At 39.2% G+C, this 22,802-nt stretch overlaps 1 protein-coding gene across 4 annotated transcripts in view; it reads left to right on the forward strand.

Moving 5' to 3' along the window:
- The window catches only part of LOC149190093 (uncharacterized), a 230,443-nt gene that overhangs the window by 71,718 nt on the left and 135,923 nt on the right, over positions 1-22,802 (forward strand). For all 4 annotated transcript variants that reach the window (XM_089412035.1, XM_089412032.1, XM_089412030.1 and 1 more), the window contains exon 6: positions 20,441-20,506. In XM_089412035.1, the coding sequence (XP_089268161.1) occupies positions 20,441-20,506 (66 nt within the window). The remainder of the gene's footprint in view (positions 1-20,440; positions 20,507-22,802) is intronic.

Genomic DNA, 22,802 nt, shown 5'->3' on the forward strand with positions numbered 1-22,802 from the left:
CATCCCCCACGTATTTATGAGTTTCATTCTTCCTTCCCTGAAGCCTATAGCCAAGCCTCCCGAGTGACCACTGGAATCCAATGCTTGAAACTGCCACCCCGGGAGTATGGAACACAGAGATGACACCACTTCTGAACTCATGCCTAATGTCTCCTGCAGCATGAGTACTTCTGGGTTATAACGCTGTACCAACTCCTTCAAAGCCAGTTTTTTGGGTTTACTGGCTAAACCCCTACAGTTCCATGAAAGGCAGATCATTTTGACACATCCCCATAGGGTTTTGCCGCTCTAAGCACCCTAGGAATCGACAGTTGTTTACCATCCGCCACATCAAATTTTGCTTTCACCTGAGCCTTAGATAGGAAAGACTGCCGTCCCCTCGACTTCTTCATAGAGGTCTGAGGTACATCCATGCCTAAGCCTCCGATTAGATCTTCAGAAGCCGACCTTTTGTCAAGGGAACGCAGGTTATAATGACATACAGGGTTGGAAGCAGAGATTTTTATATCACCGATATTATTTGGAGCCTCTTCACAGTTCAGATTGATCTTGGGGATAGATGCAATGATGTTTTCAACCCGCGAGTGTTCTACAGATGAATGACTATGTGAATTTGAATTTAAGCATGCATCTTTTACTTCAAATGGAGGAGGCATAGAAGGAAAACAAGAGTCCAAATGCGTACCCATCGTGACTTCAAGGATGCCTTCAGATACTTCTTTTGTGTCTTTCGGAGCACCATTCCTTGATCCAATAGGAGATCCTTCTCCAAATTTCGGGCGCATGGTCTGTTGTGCCTGCATCAGAGCCTTCTTCTTCTCGTTCCTATCCACTTCCATGGCGTCCTCCACTTGGACCGCCTCATATCTGGGGGCTATCTCCTCTCCTGTTGATACCACCTCTGCTTCGACTTTCTTTTGTTTCCTCCTGCGGCGAAAACCCAAAGGGCAGTCCCTTGCAAGATGTCCATACTCATGGCATCTATGACACCTAAAAGGCAGGTGTTCGTAGTCCAATGGCTGATCGAAAACGAGGTGTTTATAATGAATTTTTATATTTTCCGCTAGGCCTTCTCCGGGGTTAAGATTGACCAATATCCGGGCCATGGCTTTATTCCTTGTTTCGATGAAAGACATATCCGTTTCCAGATAGGTGCCAAGCATGTTACCAATGGACCTGAAAACTGAATCCACCCATAGAAAAGGAGGTAATCCAGGGGCGCGAACCCATACCGGGAATGAATCTACCTTTTCTCGCTGCGCATCGAACAGTGGTGTCCATCGCCTGAAGAGAACGGGGTGATTCCCAAAAGCCCAATTTTTCGCCATCACCCAGTCCGCCATTTCCTTCTTATCGAACTGAATCATGAACCATCCTTTTGCTAGAACTGAAACTTTGAAGGATTTTTCTGGGGCCGCCTGCCATTGTTGATCTGCCCAATTTTGAATGAATTGGGCCGAAATTTTTTTTCCTCGAGCTCGTCCTACCAATGTGCACTCCGCCACCTCCATAGCTTCCTCTATTTGGACGTCCACCCCCAGAACAAGATTTGCTTCTGTCTTTTTCTTGATTAGTTTCTGTTTCTTCCTCTTCTCCCCAACCTACCTATTGCCAGAACCCTCTTCCCTTCCTTGAGCAACAGCCACCCCATTTGCCGCTTCTGTTTGCTGCGAGAAATCCTTTTTGCCTATTGGCACAAATCCTGAGGGGATCTCTGACTCAGTAATTCCCACAACACCCCTGATCCTTGCTCCTTTGTCCACTCCTTCTACGCCCTCCTCTTTTGGTTGATTTTCTGATTTGCCTCCTGAGCCATCCTTCCTTCGACCCTCCTCTGCTTCAGATCCCGCTATCTCTGGCCTAGGTATCACGCTAGGGTTTACCAAAACCCTTGCTATAGACGATCTAGTTATAGCCGGCGATCTACCTTCTTTAACTGGCCCTAGGTCAGATTTGAGCCCTCCAATCGGGCTATGCTAGTACCAATTTTTAGGGCCATGGCTGAAGACGACGTCTTCAAGACCTCCAGTATAAGGATGAGCATGAGAGAGGGATTTTGAATTACGTACTTGTGGGAAGCTGAGTACTTCCCCCTGAGGGAAACCCTTCTTCTGAGCACTCGATTCCTGGTGATTGAATTGAACAGGGACCTCCTGGTTTTCCTGCACTACCAGCCCCAACCCTTCTTCCAGAAATTCGATCGAGGTCCTATTGTTCCATGGCTCTTCCAGGTCTGGACTCGGCTTCGAAATCCCATGAAGACCGCTTGACCCGAGGAACTGTTCAATATTCTGTGCCGTTAGGTCCTTTCCCAACACCGATAGTGTGTCTTCCGGTTCAAGGTCGAGCTCGACAGCCTCACTAGGGTTAACCATGATTAATTCACCTGCTTAAACGCTAAAACCGCCAAAAACAAACCGTTTCGGTTTTTAGTGACAGGGTTATGCCTCGGGTTAGACGGAGAGAGTGACAGTTATGTCGACCGGAAGATAGAGTCTTAGGCGGTTTTTTGATGCTGAGATCGTGAAGCCTCCAACTACGTCCACGATCCAAAGACTAACTGTCCACGTTTCAAACCAGACCTTCAGATCCCTGCCAGATGTCTTCCTCTGAAGCCTTGATTCACCAGCCGATCCTTCTGCTAACCTCTGCTGCATTCGACCGCCTTCCATATCAAGCTTTACCTTAACAAAAAAGCCCTAGGCCCTCGGCCCATTTGGCCGCAACCGTTGCACCTGCGACCATGACCTAGGACCTGCGGCCCTCCGTCCGACTTTCCTTTTGGACCAGTCACTTGCCTCATGGAATATCAATAATAGTTCATATTGGTAACCATTATTTCATATTTAAATGTAATTAATAAGTATATAAAAATTCAATATTTACAATAAACTTTTTCCTTCTATGTTATATATATATACATTGTGCATATCAGATTAAAAATAATTAAAATTTTTATAAAACATGTCAAAGAAAAATATATATATATATATATATATATATATTATTAGGGTTTTAATAAAATTAAAAATACAAGTATTTTTATACAAAAAGATGTGAAGTTTATGTAACGATGAATAATATTATTAAGAACCAGCATAGATCCATCTCAACTCTAGATCTACCAAGCGCCGAGAGGAATCAAATATCTTGAGGCGTAAACTTTTCCTCAAGTTTTGCACTTAAAAAGAGGTTTGCATGTTGAGAGATTTGATCTTTATCGGCACATGGTAGATCCATAGTTGAGATAGATCTATGCTTGTTCTACTTTAAACAGTTGGCTATCAAGCATAAAGGTGACCTTGGTGGTCCCCCTTCTAGTGAGTCTGTGCTTGGGGTCTAGCCACAAGTAGGTTTGGGGTCTAGAGGGATGGTCTCGTCCACTGGAATATCTATCTAAAGTAGAGTTTGACATACACTGCCAAGGGGACCCCTTCCTGCTGAGCTCAAAATCTCATGCAGGGTTGGGTGAATTTGACATTGATTTATAAATAATGAGGCAAGATTTGTTGCTGAACAACTCAGGAAGAGAGTGTTAATTCTCCATTTTTTAAGAAGGATGCCTATAGAGGAAGAGTTGCATGCTTATAATTGGGGGCCTGGAGGTTTAATCTAAAATGATCCTCCTAATGGTCTCTCTTTTCAAGTTTTTAATAAAATTTATTTTTTGTAAAGTTTGTCCAGGATCCAAAAGACATGGAAGATGAAAAGGCTCATCTGATGGTTAGCCTACCATGATAACTCTATTAAAAGAGTAGTGCTGGAAATAAAAGGGCAAAAAAATAGAGGAGTGCAAGAGAGCTTGAGGGGAAATGAAGAAGGGCATAATCAGAACATTGAGGACTTAGAAGAAGAAGCCTGTTCTAAGGTTGAAGATCATCTCTAAACCAAATCCGTCTGAAGTTTTGCCAATGACTAAATTCATTAAATCTTTTGGTTGAGATGCAGCTCATCATTTTAGCTATTTCCTGAGCACAATAACTGCCCCCCTCTCCGCAACTGCCAAATGCTAGTTTTCCTGTTTGGGTTTCCAGGGTAAATATCTGTGTATGTGTGATTGATTTCTATGTGCTTGATTGGTTTGTGTTATGTTAATAAACTCGTGGATAAATTAAGCTAGTGCACTGTTTTTTTTTTTCTAAATAAGTCTAAGATCTATCACTGTAACAAAATGATACAAGGAGGCTTTGGCCTCTGTAGTTCTTAGCCAAGGTTCATGGCATATTGCAACAAAAACAGAATGAAGACTGCCCAGAAGTGGGAAACCAGTCCAATCCAAAATAAATTTGCTGCCCTCGCAGGGGAAACCAACATGTGAACATAGAACGATATTCTATTGAATTCAGTTTCAAAACTAATTGTTTTGCTCAAAAATGCAAAAGTAAACCCATAGACTTGGTAGCCAAGAACCTGAGACCTGAAGACGCGTGGTGTTCTAGTTGTCATGTGGTGCTGACGGGTGTTCTTCAATAATTAGACACCTGTAGGCGTCATGGTCATCCTCGTCATTTTGCAGCTCACCTATGTCTTCCTTTGCCAGAGTTTCTCGATTTTGCTCTGCTGTGGAAGGCTCGCCCTGAGCAGTATCACTCTTCTCCGTTGCGCGAGTGGGATGACCTTCATCTCTGGAAGGCTCCTCCTAAAACATGACTGTAATGGTGGCCGTGATAATAGGTCAATTCAGAGTGCAATGGTATGTGAATTGGGCAGAATGGTTGTATTGCTAAGAGCTGGAAGAGGGAGCAATGGCTGAAGGATGGGTTTGCGAGGGCTGGGAGCGAACAGCGCGAGTGCAGCCTCTGTTGCTGCGTGTATCAGGATAACGAGTTGAGATGGAATTAGATGAGGGGGAAGAGGAGTCAGAGACCATTGAGGGTGAAGGATGGAGCAGTCTGCCTCTGTTGCTGCCTCTCCTGCTACGCATTCGCTGGCGCATTCGAGGCATAATGGCGTGGGGAGGAAGGGACTGTCTGTAAGAAGTCGACACTGAGCTGAAATTGGAGGCAGAAGGCTCAGAAGGCTCAAAGGCAGGAGTCAGGTTGCATATCAGACTTTGAGAGAAATGGTTGCCCTTTCCTAATTCTATGCAACAGAGAATATTGCATCGCCTGCTTGTTGCAGTGCGGGTGCTTGGCTCCACTGCAGCGAGGGGGCAATTGCAATTCAGAGGTAGAGGAGCAAAAACATAGGAGGTGGGCGGAATATTACCTGAAGTCTTCATGATGCAGAGCCGAGGTGGGATGGCGCTGGTGAATTGGTTTGAGTGCCGCATTGAATGGCATTTACGAATGCTATGTGATGGATTTATTACTTTGTGTGCGAGCTTATGGGTGGCCATGTGGCGATGCCACTTGCCGGCCCGTTCCACTGCCGTCCTGTCATTCGTTGTGTACACCCACATACGGGAAGCTGGTGCACTGTTATTATTTTCTGGGAATGCTTTTGTTATCTACAACTAGAGTTGTCATTTAAAAAAATGTCTGGTTGGTACCTATTGCCTAGTTGATAAACTCCCTTGTTGGCATCTTTGGCCTATCGTTTGCAATCACAGCACCGTCGCACATCCACTAGCATTTTCCTTTTCTTGATTTTTTGATAAGCTAGATTAATGCATTAGCTTTTTCGTTCCATATTTTGTGTGAGGTAATAGCCTGCAGCTAATAGCCAATGTGTTGAGTTAATTTGGACTTACAAAATTGCAAGTTCCATTAATATGTTTGGTGAAAGGCAATGTTACCCCCTCACATCTAGGCTTAAGTAGAGCATATTTTTTCTTCAATGATCCACATCACAAACAATGGTCCCGGTGATAACATTTAGGGTTCTCCATAGATAGCTTGATGATCTACATCACGGACAGTGATGGCATTCAGGGTTGTCCACAGATAGCTGGCCACAGATGCCTCTCATGTAATGATCAGTTCAATCATTTAATACGGTACCCAACACACATGAGGTACATTTGTCCATAGCTTGTTATTAAATTATTGCCCAATATATTTGACATGAAAGTAGTCATCATTGGTTGAATTTGAAAAAGAAACATTATGCCTAAAAGTTACACCTTTAGCCTTGTTTCATCTCAATGGTCATCATCAATCTCCTAGTGAAGTGTTGCCACTCTTAGGTAGAAGGGTATCGCTGGGGCACTTTGATAAGAATAATGTGCTCATGCCCCATACCATACATAACATGCTCCATCTATCCCTCCCATATTGTCCTTTCTTTTGGGTTGGTTTTTACATGTCTCACAAGAAGGTTGATGCTTCATTATCCCATGAGAAGGAGCTTGGATGCTCGAGGTTTATGTAGCTTTATTAAGAAAAAAAAAGAAAAAAAGGAAGAGCAAGGTATAAATTTCCAAAATGCAAACTAAAATAAGGGGATACGAATAATTCTAAAGCCAAATCAACCCTGAACTCTACCCTCTTGTTAGGAGGCCATTGCCCCAAGTGCTATGCAATGAAATGCATAACCAAAAAGGATTAAATTAAATTATCCCAAACCCGTAAGCTATAAGATGCATACACAAGAAAAGGGGGCTTTGTGAAAAGAAGTAAAAGAAAATAAAATACAAGAAAAAGGAAAGAAAGGGTTAGTAGGAAACAATGTCGAGAAAAGTGACACTCAATGCATAAAGAAATTCCTTTACAAAGGGTGCTCATGAGGATGATATTTTGTGTAACCTTGCATGTTAATGACAGAGCCCATGAAGCAAACACCAAACCATGTCATATGTCATTACACTTACTCTTGAATGGTCTCTTAGGAAATACTCCTCTTCATGGGGGGTTGGCACACCTAATAGGGGCTAACAATGATCCTCCCATACCTGAACTTGGCAAATTGCATAAATTCATGAGCTAGTGTGAAGTTTCACAGTGATACCTAATGTGATCTATCTAATGGCTTTTATATTGGACATAACCGAATTTTTAAAATGGTAACTGGCAAATTATAGTAAGCAAAATTTGTGGATAGAGGCACAACAAAGTTACACAGAGCTTAACTTAGATCTATTATATCAATTTTAAGCAAAACATCATCATGATCTAGATCCAAATCATCTGTTCTTTAGCTATACTTAACAATATAAAGTTGGGGAATGATATTGTATACACTTTGTAAAACACCCCTAAAGTGAGACAAAATTTTACCTGCATGTAGATTTAACCAGACTAAAGGATTCAAGGAAACCCAGTTCATCTTTGTTGTGTTGGGGTTAAGGTCTCTGATCAATTAAAATTTCCAGTGAGGTTGCTAACTAGGCTGGCAACTGGTCATCAAGGCGCTGGTCGAATTGTTACTCTTGAGTTGATTTGCAACGTCCCGATGCGGTGCCCAATTGCTCAGGCAGTTAATTCATCCACTGCAGAGTTGTAGGAGTAGAGAACATGAAAATAACTTACCTCCAAGAGGGATTCAAATTTTGATTGTATATGCTGGAATATTGACTGTAGTTGAGGGTTGATGCAGAAAGTGTCATAATGCAGATACCTTATGGTGTTTTTGGAGTCCCTTATTATAATTACATTACCCATATGAAGCAAAATTGCTATAGAGATTCCTTGCAGCGAGGAATAGGCCTTGTTACCACAAAATCTAGTAGTCTAGTGCAAAGCCTCACTAGGCAAATCTAGGTCTTAGGACAACAAAGGGATTAGCCACTACTGTCCCCTCAGTGGCCTCTCCCTTGCTGTTTTGTTGTCAGATTGTATCCCCACAAGGGAGGCTTCCCTGGCAAGATTTAGAGGTTAGATGATCTAGGGATATGAGCCAGATAGCTTTCTAAGGAAATTGCAACCAAACACCCTAAAAGATCATCAATAAAGACAGGCTTAGGGGTGAAATATAGTTGATGAGATTGAAGAAAGTATGGGTAAATCCTAGGAGGCCGAGATATGGTCTATAAACATTCAAGTAAGCTTTCCCACTAACCACCATTAACTAATGAATGCTGTTATAAGTTGGGGTTTTAAAGGTACTCAGATTTACTGCATGCAAAACAAGGTTGCACAAAACGGGTACGAGTTTCCGAAACGGGAAGCGATACGAAACGCGACCTCCCCAAATTTTGGAAACGGGAATATATATATATATATATATATATATATATATCTATATATTAGGACATTTAAGAAATATGTGCAATCATAAAGCATATATGATACATTCTAATTTATTACATTATGATAAAACTGTCAATTGTCAATGCATAAAATATAAGTATCTAAATTTGCATCACATTTACTCATGAATAATCACATAATGAAAATAGAAATATCCAAAATCAGCCACGAGAAATTTCTAATTTCTTGTCTCGTGCTTGATTGGGAGTCTCCTCCTACATAGTCGAACAACCTTAATGCTCTTGATTAAATACAAGTTTCATACCCTAGTACCTTACATTCTCTTGATTATTGGGAGTCTCCCCTGCATAGAGGGCTTGGTTCTCTTGATTAAATACAAGTTCCATACCCTAGTACATGATAAAATCCAATGGAAACATTGCAATCCCCCCATCCTGAAATCCTGAAAAACAGGTAAGTCTGCTGGATTTTGAGTGAGATCTAAAATTCTACTTTCTCCATATGAAATCCAATGAGGGTGAAACCACTCTCAAACATCCTGAGTCATTTCATGGTAATGTTAAAAATTTAAGTAAAAAGATGAAAATGAAAAATAAAGGAGAATATCACTTTTACATATACCATGAATACCATGAACTGCATATCAACACTAGGGCAAAAATTCACTTTTATAACTTTAGACAGGCATCTGGAAGCAACTAGAAGTCACTAGGCTAACGTAAGAATAGATTAGAAAACAAATAAAATAAAATAAAACACAAGTAAATGCTGAAATGTGGGTCGCGTTTCAGGGCCGTACCAAACGCGTTTCAGCATTTCGTACCCGTTTCCGTACGGAAACGCCCTTCTGCCCCACATTTCCTGCAACATAGATGCAAAACAATATAACAGCAATTAAAACAGCCTATTAATGATAAGATCAACAAAGGTTTGAAGTTGCTCAAGGAGATAAACAAGGGCCAGGTTAACCACTAATTTTCAATGGCTGAAAATGCACAAAACAACAAACTAACCTTGACATCTTCCTTAAAATTTGTGGTAAAATGAGCAATAAATTATAGATTTTTCTTTTTAAACATTCATGGAAATGTTACCTACCCAAAGGACAATAACATGTAGGTGCAATTTAGTTGTAAAATACAGATTTAATCAAACCCTAACCCTAGTTAATGAAATAAAGAAGAAAAAAAAGGGAAATCAAGGCTGATCGACACAGTAAGACTAGTGCTTTCAATCAATTGGACAATGAAGTCAAGTTGAGGTCTATCCAAGAGGACCTTGGATATAGAGGGTGGAAGGGTAATTTGCTTCACTTTTAAAACCATAGCAACTGTAGAAAATCCATAAAATTCTTAACTGCTGATAAGAACGATCTGAAAAATGCTTTGTTTTCTTACAAACACTGAATTTCTCTGCTCAATTTGCAGCAGAACTAGGAACAGAAATAAAACACAATCACACAATTGAACACAATTTTTACAGGGAACCGAACTCGGAAAACCCTCTGCTTGATTATTGAGAATTTATTGAAGAAAATTGAGCATTAGATCTCTTATAATACAACTGTTTCAATTTGAAAACAACCTTGTTTTCCCTGCTTAATCGCTTGAAACCTATGCAAGAATTATGATCTCTGCTTCCTTACCCATAGAATTTGTCCTTCTCCAATTCCAACAAGCCTTTCCTAGGTTTGTTCAGTTTCTCTCATAAGCTCCATGCACAACCTTGTGCTTCCTATTGTTTGGTCTCACCAACTCGTGCTCACCAAAAAGATGATTAAACTTGTGCCTTTGTTCCTTCTTTTAAAGGTAATTCGAATGGTTAAAATTAGTGAGTTTCTAATTAAGGAATTGAACTGGAGCTTTTCTAGTTAACAAAAGTCAAGACAACTAGTTAATTGGATCCTCCTAAAATCTAGGAAGCGAACTCCATTTACGATTTCAGTTCCCAATATAACTCACTAGAAAATCAAGAACTTGACTTTCAATTTCAACACATCAGTTAACTGCCTCATTCACTCCTAAGTCTTAGGGAAACTCTAAAATTGTAGGAACTCGACCATGCACAAAAAAGGAACTCGACTTTGACTCCTTGAATTAAGGCACAAATCAAGGAATCACTTTTCTTGCTAAATTCAACAACTTTCTTATATAGGAGATTTAAGGTCAAAGGTTGCAAACTTGAAGAATTTTTTTGCATAAAAGAATAAAAAACATGAGTTCATAAAATATATTGCACTTTTTAACATGGCACATGGCAAACCCTAATTTCAGCAATTTCATGCAAAATTGAAGAAAATAACATTATTGCACCATTCAAGCAAGTATCATTTCATCAATCAATAGAAATCCTTCTTCATGCAAAATCTATTCTCCCCAAGACAATTCACACTCTATCTAGCCATTGCATCCAAGAGAAAAGAAGGATTACTAGTGCACACTCTTTCGAGAGAGATAAAGGAACTGTGATAATCATCCCTCTATTTATACGATGGTAACCAAGTCAAATTTCTGTTAATTTACAATCAAAAGCCTTAAAAGTTTGCTTTAAATGTCCAACAAGGCTAGTAGGTCAGGAGACCACCTAAAAATAGCTTCACATAGTGGAAAAACATAATAAAGTGACAAATTCTCTACCACACGTGTGGGAGAATCGACTCTCCAACAGGACATCACCCTTAGTTAATGAGAAAAGTGACAAATGGGTCCAAGTGTTCTCCTCACTCCAAGACACCTCTTCAAAGTGAAGGGGTGCATCCCCAAGCCACACCTCCTCATTCAATATGTCACCATCAAGAAGCCCTGCGTCACCTTCATAGTGTTTGCATTGGTGATGTGGCAATTCCAGGGCATGTTGTTAGCATCAAAAAGAGGTGTGGTATCCCTCCCAAAGTGTCTCAAGTCATAACATCCTCATTTGGGATTTGGAACATGGGAACACCCATCAAGTAGGTACAAGGCTAGCCTATGGGCGTCTTGGGTCCTTTGGGGCACATCTTCAATCTTGCAAATGAACTTACCTATTGGCTTAGCATTTTTGGCATTTGGTGGTGTGGAAGAGGCCATACATCCATGTGGAGGCTTTTTAAGGGGCAATGCTAGGGGTGCAAGGTCACAAGTGCTCTCATGCTAGGCTAAACATCCTCCCTAAGTTACCAGAAAACGGATACGGGAACGGATACGGGTACGGGGTTTGAAACGGATACGGCAAATTTTCAAAAAATCTGGATACGATACGGCAGGAAACGGCACATAATAAATATATATAAATATATATATATATATATATATTAAAAATAAAAAATTCATATTACCATTCATATTGCAGAATCTAAATTATCATCTATGATCTATCATGATTCATGATTCATCATCATCAATTCAAGATTCAACTTTCAAAGTTTCAACATATGCCATATGGCATAAACATTCAAGTTTTCAACATTGCCATCATCATTAACAATCACTATAACATTCATGATTCAAGTTTCAACTTTCAAGACTTTAGATTTCTCTTGTTTGGCTAGGTCTCAACATAGTGATAGCTTTCCTTGGCCAGTGGGGTAATGAACTCAAAACTTTTCTTAATTCCCTGCCCAATTTCTTGACTGTAATTCTCACTGGGGCTTGCAACAGTCCCCAGAAAATTTGTAATGCAACTATATAGAATGCAATTTATAAACAGAAGTCTGAAATTTATCTGCAGTATCTTCGCAATTCATTCATATACTCTGCAATCACATTTAATTTGTAACAGTGTATACCTTTCTTCATGAGCAATAGTTAAGCTAATTCTCAATAGCATGAACAACATGCTAGGATTCTTTTCTCCTGTTGTTCTTCTACTTCTAGAAGTGATTGATACAGATCTTCAAGTTGATCTTCACACAAAGTTTTTCTACTTCTAGACGTAATATGCTTGATTTTTTTTTCTATCAGTCCAGGCCAGCAATCCACAGCTAACACAGTTTCTATCTTATGCCCATCTGTAGATAAATGGCCATTATGTTCTTATGCCAGTTTGAACTAGAAATTGAAATTGGTTCACCGTTGAAACTTGAGGCTGATTGTGCTTTGCATAAGTGTGATGATGAATATACATTGTACAACAGAAATCTCTTAATCATTTTCTGAGTTGATGCAATAAAGCCTAAAGGCTTGTTTGCAGCCTATTGTGCAATGTGAAGGCTACAGATTGTGGGATATCGTTGATGCATGGTAAGAGATTATGGACCATGGTATATGCTTGGCACACAGGAGTAGTTTATGGGAGAGCAGTTCTATAAATAATCATAATAATGTATCTTACGTTGATGCATTTGACTTTTGGGAGAGTGGTCAGTGTTTTTACTTGGGCATCCAATCTTAGGCTAACCTATTACAATGCATCTATAATGCAATTTAATACATGTGTTATTAACTTATTATATCCACTACAGTGTGGCTTTTTATGGCCATCCATGTGCACAGTGCACAGGTCAGGGGATGTGCAAATGCAAGTTCTTCAGTCCCCTGAATTGCTGAAATGGCTGAATTCAGAAGAAAGCAAGGTTTTTCAGGTCAAAAGTTTAAAGTTTAAACTTAAAGGTGTATTTTCTCACTGGTGGGGCCATAAGGAGCCCTTGTGTTTCCTATTTTCGGTGGGGCCATATACTGCCCGTGTGTGGCTTATCTTTGGCCTTGAGGCTTGGACCCACTAAAATTCATTTTTAAGTGATTTAAAAAGGAAAAAAAAAACAGTTATCAGTTTTTGACTCAAAACGGCTGAAGGTGGAATTCAGAATCCAGATTGTTCATCGCAAGATTGATGGCAGTGTAGTGAGCAGTCGTGATCAAATTCTCAATTATTTTCTAAAGCAGGACAACTCAGGATCAGAACTGAGTCAAGATAAATTAGGACGATTAGCAAAGAAAGCTGGGTTGCAGCTTCTGTCTGGTGAATTTCCCCTTGACAAAGTTCAAGTGTCCCATATACCAGAAACTATCTCATCCTTGATAGAAAAAGTAAGTGGACAAACAGAAGAATTCGAGGAATCAGTAAGTAAAGAAAGTTTAGAGACAGAGGAACAACATCAGAAATTAGGGGATATAACGGATAATTTTTATACACATTCTCGTACTTCAAAACATATTACTGATAATGGAAATGAGAAACAGGACTCTGGAATTGTTGTAAATGATATGATTCTAGATCCAGAGGGCTATGACGTCAAACATGAGCATTCAACAGTCAACTACACAAGACTTCGTCCTCTTTTAAAGGAATATTGGTACTGATTAGTATTACAACTTACACCGTTACGGTTCCGGGTTAACGTTACATACTAACATAGAATCTAAATGTAAACAATGTAACATACGTATTACATTTCAACGAATCAACAGCAGTAAGACTGTAAGTAATCTGAAGACTGAAATGAAAATCTCACGTGATATGTATTATGAAGTAACAGGCTAGCCGCTACAGCAGTAAGTAATCTCCCGTGCGGCGTGAATAAGGGCTGAAGTCTGAAACTTGAAAGCTGTTACACTGTTACAGTGATCCAACGAACTCAGCGGCGGCAGCAAACTCGGCGGCAACGAACTCAACTCTTGTCGTTTAGGGTTTAGAATGAATCGTTTAAACTTAAAAAATAACTTCAAGTCTTCAAAACGTAAAACGCTAAATCGGGATTCGGAAATCTATAAAATCTGTTCCCGGCAGGCGCCCAAGTTATCAGCGTGAAACGTATTGATTTTTTTTAAAAACGTTTTACAATTTGCTGGAACGTTTTACGATTTGATGAATACGTATCAGAAATGGCTGAACCGTATCGTTTTTCTTGAAACGGGAGGGTTTTCCCATCAAAACGCCTGAAAAACGGCTTTAAAAAATCGGAAACGTATTGGAAGCAACAAAAACGTATTTCAGCCGTTTTTTTGCCGTTTCTGGGCTGAAAACGTATCAGAAACGGAAAACGGCGTTTTGGCCAGTCAAGGAGCCGTTTCCGGTAACTTAGCTTCACACAAGTCTTGCCTTCAAATGTCTTTCTAGTTGATGATCTGTAAGCAAGCTACCACACTTGTGTTAGGGATGATTATATCAATGTTTTAAGATTCAGCCGATTCGAAACGGAAACGGCCGAGTTGATCCGTTTCATTGCCCAGAATTGTGACTCGGTGGAGGAAACGGTTTAGGAGGCCAAGTCATGGTTGACTCGGCCAACTCGGCCGTTTCCGTATTGACTCGGCTGAGTGATAACCAGTGGCCCGTAACCCCATCAAAACAACGATTTGTCATTTTTTAATGAAATTTTGAAGTGTTCGCTGATTGGTTTGGACTCCAATGTGTTTTATGAATTAGTTAAATGTTATTTGGGGTCCATTTCCCCCTCCCAAACCTATTTAACACACTCAAATGCTCTCATTCTCTCACAACCATCTCATGCATTTGAGTGAGAACTTCTTTGAGAGCAGTTCTTGAGCTTGTTTTTGGAGCAGTAGTGAGGAGTCTTGGGCAAGCATTATAGTTGGAGTGAGGAGCTTCTTGGGCAGCCATTTGGAGCAGCATTGAGGAGCTGATTCTTGGAGCAAGCTTGAGGAGGCAGTTTGTGCCTGGAGGTATTTTTTTCACCTCTACAAATCTGTTTTGCTTATTAAATTTTAGGTGCATATCTAGAAAGCTTAGAGAGTGTTTTTTGTCAAAGAAATGAACATTGAATCAATGTTTTTTTTTTTTCATTTTTAGATTGTTTGCTTTCATTTCCTAGTCAAAAAATGGCACCTAGAGCAAGAGATCCTGCTCGGGCATATGCTGAAATGGTTGATAGTAAAATGCATTGCAAATTTTGCCATAGGAAAATTAAGGAAGGTCCTGGGGACATTAATAGACTGAAACAACACTTGGCGAGGATTAGAGGCCAAATTACTCCATGTGCCTCACCAGAGATTGGGGAGATTAAGAAGCAATTGTTAGCCAGCTTTGAGAAGTTTAAAGAAGATAAGACTAGGCAAAGAGTTAGAGGCTGAAATTGGGAGGAAGAGGGAGATACAAAAAATGATGGCTACCAACCCCCATTATGATTTTGGGTGTTCTTCCTCTATCCCTCATATTGATGCATCCAACCCTTTCTGATATGTTCCTCCATATTTTGGTTCTGTTCAAGATAAGGGAAAGGGTAGAATGAAAAAAGGTGATATGACTATCAAAAGTTATTTCACTCCCTCCTCTCCATCAGATGCACATGGTCCTCAAGCTAGTAAAATTCAAATGCAACCCACTTTAGATGACCATTGGAAGAAAGAATTGAGGGAGATTTCTTGTGAGTACATAGCTAGATGGTGCTATGATGCTGATATCCCCTTCAATGCTTCCTGTTCACCATATTATGAGCCTATGTTTGATGCCATACATGCTGCTGGAAAAGGCTTCAAAGGCCCTACCATGCATGAGCTAAGGGGGTATCATTTGCAGAAAGAAATTCAATCCATTAATGAGTATTTGAAAGAGTTCAAGGACTCATGGGCAAGAACAGGATGTACCATCATGTCAGATGGATGGACTGATCAAAGAAACCATACCATCATAAACTTTCTTGTCTTCTGCCCACGGGGAACCATGTTTTTAAAATCAGTTGATGCATCTGATAAGGTAAAAGATGGCCACTTGTTGTTTCAGCTATTGGATGAGGTTGTTGAGGAGGTGGGGGTGGCTAATGTTGTTCAAGTCATCACAGATAATGCCTCTAACTATGTTCTTGCTAGTAAACTGTTAGAGAAAAAACACAAGACCATCTTTTGGACCCCATGTGCTGCACATTGCATAGACCTCATGCTTGAGGATATTGGAAAAATAGATTGGGTCAAAAACACTGTAGATCATGCCAAAAGCATAACAAAATTTATCTACAATCATTCATTGATTTTGAGCCTCATGAGGAAACACATTGGGGACAAGGATATTATTAGGCCTGCCATCACTAGATTTGCTACTCATTTTTTGACATTGCAATCTATGCTTTCCCAACATAGAAACTTGCAAAAGATGTTTTCCAATGATGAATGGAATCAAAGCAATTGGTCTAACAAACCGGAAGGCAAAGAATTGAAAAAGAAAGTCTATGAAGAAACTTTTTTTGGAGTCGGAGTCGGATTCGGAGTTTTAAAACATTGGATTATATAATTATCCCTATTAGGTGCTTCGAGCCCCAAGAGGAAGGACAATTCCTAAGTAGGCCTATCAATACACTAGTGCATCTGATAAATGTGTACATGCAATGAGAAAGACCTTAAGGAAAATGGCACTACCTTAGTGGTAAAAAGCTGAAAGAAGATTTTGAGTGTAATGATGATAAGAGGGAGCAATAGTGGAGACCCAAGTTACTCCTTTCCTCGTCCTAGTTTTCCACCTCTTTGGTGTGCTTTTTCTTTCTTTTTTATTTTATTTTCTTTCTTTATGATTTTATGTCAGATTGCTTCATGCTTTTTCAATACCCCATAAAGATGTCATCATTTATCGTTCATTAGTGTTGGGACATTATAAGTTCCTTTGATTTAGAGAGCGCATGCTATGCTTAAGAATTGGGTGATGGCTAATGAGGGAGTTAGAGTTTAGGCTAGGCTTTTTCTCTTGTAATTACTATTAGTCCCAGTCACCTTTTTCATTTTTCTTTCATTTGTGGCTATATATGCTTTTATCTTTCTTTCAGCTGCATCAACCTCTTAGGGCAATATTTCAGGCCTTGACTTAGAGATGTGGATAAAGGGTGCTAGTACCAGTGAGAAATGACAATCAACCCAAAGAATGGAAGTGGATACAAGGACAGATGAAAAGTGGCAAGTATGGATTACCTTGGGCATGATTCATGGTAGATGAATCAGTGCCTCCTATTCATGTCTATCCTGAACAATGCAAAGAAAAGGCCTTAGGGAGGGTCACATTGGACTAGGGGCAAGGGATAGCCTCCTAGATGAGGCATGGGAACAAGGACACAATCAAAAGCGGTCAATCATCCAACTCCACTTGTGATCCATATTAGAATGCCCTTAACCAAATGAAAACACATGATTACAAAAATGGTTTGTATACCTTTTGATAGATGACCCACCTTCCTTCAAGGAGTATGTTAGATGGGAGAATTCACTGACCGAAGCATAAGTGGAGAGCTTTGAAGTCAAGCTATTTGTGGATCATAATAGGATGTTGGCTGGCTGGTCAATCAAAGAGGATAAATTTTTTCGCCTAGGGATTATCCACTTGAGTGGGTAACAAGCCTCTGCTTGGTTGCTGGAGGCATGTTGAAGACTTCAAGAGAAGTTTGTGTCTATTATTCCTCTAGGGCGATAAATCACTGCCACCTCCCCCTTCCCCTTGCATCTGCCACCCCTACCATAATTCACCTTTTATGATGCATTGACTTGTGTATATGCTATGGATGGTCACACTTGGGCACTTGGAGCCCCTCCTTGGATAACATGTCTTGCATGGACATGATGAGGGCATGAGCCTTGGGTCCTTTGGAGGATGTTGATAAGTCTTCTTTCACGCTTGATTGAGGTTGTTCCATGCTTTTGGAGGATGTTGATAAGTCTTCTTTCACGCTTGATTGAGGCTGTTCCATGCTTTTGGAGGATGTTGAACCTTACGATGATTTGCCACCCATGATGAGATGCCCAAACATCCATTGGAGGTGATGTGGCACCCCTATGATGAGGTTGTTGCATCCTATTGGATGATATGTTGCACCCATAGTTTTAAAAACCAGAACCGGGGTTTTGAACTGGCCCATCTCTCTAACCAGGTTTCAAACTGGAACCAAATCGAACTGGATTCAATGAACCAGATTGGAAAAATAAAATACATGAAATCTTTATTAGATATCATTGACTGGCTTCACATCCATAGAGAACTTGATTGCTTTTATTAAAGGGGATGCTTTTAACAGTTTGATCCAAGATGCTTGCTGTTAATCTGGGAACAATAAAGAGATTTTAACAGTCTTATTGATGGAGATGATAACTGTAACCACCCTTGTCTATTCTCCAGCATTACACACCTATTGATTCTTGAGTGTACTGTATAACATTGATCCATAGTCCTCAATCATGTTTTGTAATGCATCCAGTGTATCTCCAATAATCTCTACTTGAAACGCCTTAGTTTACTGAAATCAAAAGTAATTTTTTCTACACCACATCCTAATGTAATATATGTGATTGCTTTCTTTCACTTGTTTCTTGTTACCAGCTCTTTATGCATGAACTGTGAACATTGTCTGTTGAAAGGTTCTCCGTTACAAATACCATTCCTAGTAGACTTGCTTCAAGTTCAAGTTTACTGAGTGTACAATCTTCAGTTTCCTAAAACATTTCGTTTCATTTCTACATCCTGAAGATCCGTCATAGCTTTTGCTAGTTGTTCTACTGCCTATTTACTGTCTGCTCTATTGCACAACACATTCAATACCTTGATTTGGCTAGGGGATGTCAGTTCTGGAATGTAGTATTCATCCTTTAGTTTTGTGTGTGTATCAACCAAGGTTCTCCTTCCATTCTTGAGGGTGCCTCCTAGTAAATTCCAATGAATGAGGTGCCCTTACTGCTTTTACATATATGGAACAAGCTCATTGTTCTCTCATACAGCTCACTGATAGAATCTCTATTCTGTCATGATGACTACAAAGGGTTAATAATGATGCAATAAAATCTTTAATTTCAGGGATCCAATGGAAATGCTGCATGCTTCCTTCTTACTGGTGCTCAATCTAGTGGAAGGAGTATCTAAAAGTGCACATGCATTTTGAGGGGTAACAGGTCCTATGAGAAATATGGAAATGGGATGAATTTGTAATGCATCTTATGCTTGACCTGACAGATACTCCTCTGAAAAGAACTTTTGAAGATGTTGTCTTGAGAATATTATTCTATCCAGTGCAATACAAAGACATGCTCACCATGGTGGGGGTGTGCCCCCCATGCATCCCAAGTTTTTGTGATGAAGGTACTTGCTGGGGGATTTTTCCTACATCTCCCTTTTAGGGAAACTCGGGGAGATGTAGAGGGGGATGTTTCCCAAGAAAGGGGGACGTTTCTCTTTTATGGGTGACTCTTGGTATCCCTTCTATGACAATGGGGACTCATAGACATCCACCTCTACATCTCCCTGTGTTTCCCTAAAAGGGGGATGTAGGAAACATTCCCCTCTACATCTCCCTGCCTTTCCCTGAAAGGTAGGTGTAGGAAACATTCCCCAGCGAGTAAAGGGGAATGTAGAAAACATCTGCCCACAAATTTTGCCCATTTCCCATAGAAAATTTTAATTTACTTTTTTAAAAGCAAAAATATTTCAAGACCCCAAAGGAAATGTGAATATTTATTCGTCTTTCATTGTTCATGTTTTTTATTTGTAATTGTTTCTCATATATATATTTTTTTAAGGATTTTGGATGGCCCCGCTATGTTGGGGATGTCAACATTTTGCATGGTGTTCCCTAAAATTTGGGGAGTGTCTCCACTTGTCCTTTGGATGTGTTTCCCTGTTCCTGTGCACCCCCATCTCAGAAACTTGGTGGAACATTGATGATGTCATGTTTGATTGATTTATCTCTACTTTCATGATGAAATTTATTATTTATACTGTTTCCATTATTTTGATTTACATGTCATGCATTTCACTATTTGTTTGGAAACCCTAATCATGATGAATCCAATGAAGCTGTCTAATCTTGTAACAGACTTCTCTCTGATATAGAAAGTTCCAATTAATCTAGAATATTGATTGAATTTTTTATTATCTGGGTCTATTCAGAACTGGGAAAACCCTTAATGGCATTGTACCACCATATATTGATCTGGGATCATAGCAGAACTCTGTTCATGCACGGAGTTTCTGCAGGATTCTTATCAGATTTGTAACCAGAAAGAGGGTCCGCTTTCTACAAGAATAGCTTACTCTGTATCCCAACATCTTACAGTTTGCAAACTAACCACTCTTACATCCAACTTAGACATGCTGTTTAATAACCTTGAATATTGATCTTGATGAATCCCATCATTTGCAATTTTGCAAATTCACAAGTTATATATCCAATTCACACAGTTGCTTTTAGTAACCTTGGATAATGTTCATGTTCATAGAGAAGTACTTAAGGGCTTATCTGTTTACCAGTTTCATAGTTTTTTATGTGTGGGCATTGTTTCTAAATGTGTTAAATGACTTCCCAATAATTTTTCCCCTTTTTTGATGAAAATCCTAATTATTTTATTTTACAGTTGACTTTAGATATTTTAGATAATGGTTTCCTTTTTCTTTAGAATTCAAGATAAAATTTACTTCACACTTTGTTCCTAAATAAAATTTGTTATCTTTTGCAGGGAGGATGTGCCTCTGAGCACATGGCGTCGCCGACCACGCCCCCTTTTTCAATACAGATATTACAGGTATTATATTTGGATATCTCAGATATTCTAAAATTGAATTGAACTTGAATATTTTCATTGGTTCAACTAGGATAGCATGTCTCTCTCTCTCTCTCTCTCTATATATATATATATATTTCAGTTTTCTATATTGTACGTTTATTTAGTCATAATTTTTTATTTTAATATTCTCTTTATAATCTGTTTCATGTGATGCCCATGAACGTACTAAATCCTCAAAAAGTTGTTGTATAAGAAAACACTGTGTCCAGTTGTAAAAGTTTTGATTTTTAAAAAATTATATATGTAACTTTTTCTTTCCCATGTTAGAATGACATTACCTAAACATGCTTCTTCCGATGGGAAGGAAAGAAATCCATGCAATTGCTTTTTGTCTTGTTCAATTGTGAGCTTGTTACTGCTGTACTCTGTGAGGATTGACACGTTCATTGGATAGGCTTGTGAGACTAGAGCATTGATGTTCATTGTTTATGAGTTCTGTTAGCGATTTTTGATTAGCTGAATTGGTATTTAGAGCTGAGATTGGAACTAAAATACTATTCTATGTGATAAAAGCTTTACAATTAGTAACTCTGATGGAAATGATTTAGATTCCAGACTAGCCGGAATTTCATGTATCTTATAAAATTTTTAATAGAAAAATGCAGAAGACCTTATTAAATTTATATGGGATGGAGTTTCTCTAGTTACTAGAAATATCAACTGTAATTTTTTTTTTCCAGTAAGTAATCATGGTAATCCTTTATCAAATTGAAAGTGACAACATATACCTAAGAAAACAGGCTTAAAGTTATTTAAAGGTGGCTGTAAATCATGGAAACTGTTTGGCATTCTAGAGGCTTGGTTGGTTTGAGTCTCTCTGCTATTAATTATACGCAGTTGCAGAATGGAGTACACTATAAAATTTGGAACCAAGTTATAGGGAACACTCAGTTTGGCCATGTCCCAGCACTCAAAACGCTTGGAAATGCCAAAACCGGTATGGAACAGCCTGGAAATGCCAAAACGTGTATGGAACACATTGTAAATGCTGTTGGCCACACTGTATGATATTCCCAAATCTAGAAAATCCTCCAAATACAATCCCCTCTCTTTGTTTTAAACTTTTATCTCAAAAAAGTCATTGGCATGGACAGGGTGATATTTTTGTATGGGTCTCACACCCTTCTTGAGCACTTAGGTGGGCCCAAAAACTACCAAGAAAGTGCTCAAAACTTCTTGGGCATTTTTTGGAAGATTCTGGGCCCACCTAAGTGTTTCCAAGGTTTTTTGCCCCTTTCTAGTGATGTTTTGGGCACTTTCTTGGAAGTTTCCTGGCCCACCTAAGTGCCTGAGAGGGCTGTGGGACCCATAGGACAATATTGCCTTTGGGAATGTCGTATGGTATGCCCAGCGACATTTCCAAGATGTTTTAGCCTTTTCTAGGGATGTTTTGAGCACTTTCTTGGAAGTTTCTGTGCCCAGCTTAAGTGCTCATGAGGGTGCGGGACCCATAGCGAAAATATCATCTTGTTTGTGCTGGTGAGCATTTAATACAAAACAGAGATATGGGATTGCGATTTGAGCAGTTTGCCACCTTGGTAATTATAATTGTAATATTAAATTTTTTAAGTGAAAGTTTACATTCTCCTTTATCTTATATTTTCGATCCTTTTACATACATTTTTAGCATCACCATTAGTTGTGTCATGATGTTTGGGAGTGGTTCCAACTTTACCAGACTTAATATGGAGAAAGTAGAATTTCATACCCCATTCAGAATTTAGCAGATTTAACAGTCCTTGGGATTTCAGGATTGGCAGGGTTGCAGCATTTCCAATGGATTCTATCATGTATGAGGGTATGGTATTGGCATTAATCAAAATCACTAAACTATGGGACTTTGCATCATGTAATCATCTATGAGTGTTAGTATAGACATTCGTCTCTTTCTAAAATGTCGTTATGTGTATTATTCTTATTTTCTTGCAGGATAATGTGGTATTTAAAAAATATATATATATCTCTATAGTTTTTGTATGTTTTTAATATACCACATTTCCCTCAACTTCCCATTTGTTGGGGGTAATGTTTCTAGGCATTCCCTTTCCAAAAACTTTTACATGTTTTGTGCAATTTAAATTTGGAATCTCTGAACATGAATTTAAGTCAGAATTACATTTTGTTGACCTGTTCAGTTGAAGAGGAAATTTGATTGATGTCCACAAATGATTAAAAATTGGTACATTGAACTGAAGATCAAATTGATATCTAGGGGGTAAGCTGATTGAGTGGTTGGCACATCTCTCAAGAGAAA

The sequence above is a fragment of the Pinus tabuliformis genome, chromosome 3_1 (assembly GCF_031772625.1).
Source record: "Pinus tabuliformis cultivar Carrire ecotype Pingquan chromosome 3_1, CPIR1, whole genome shotgun sequence".
NCBI lineage: Eukaryota > Viridiplantae > Streptophyta > Pinopsida > Pinales > Pinaceae > Pinus > Pinus tabuliformis.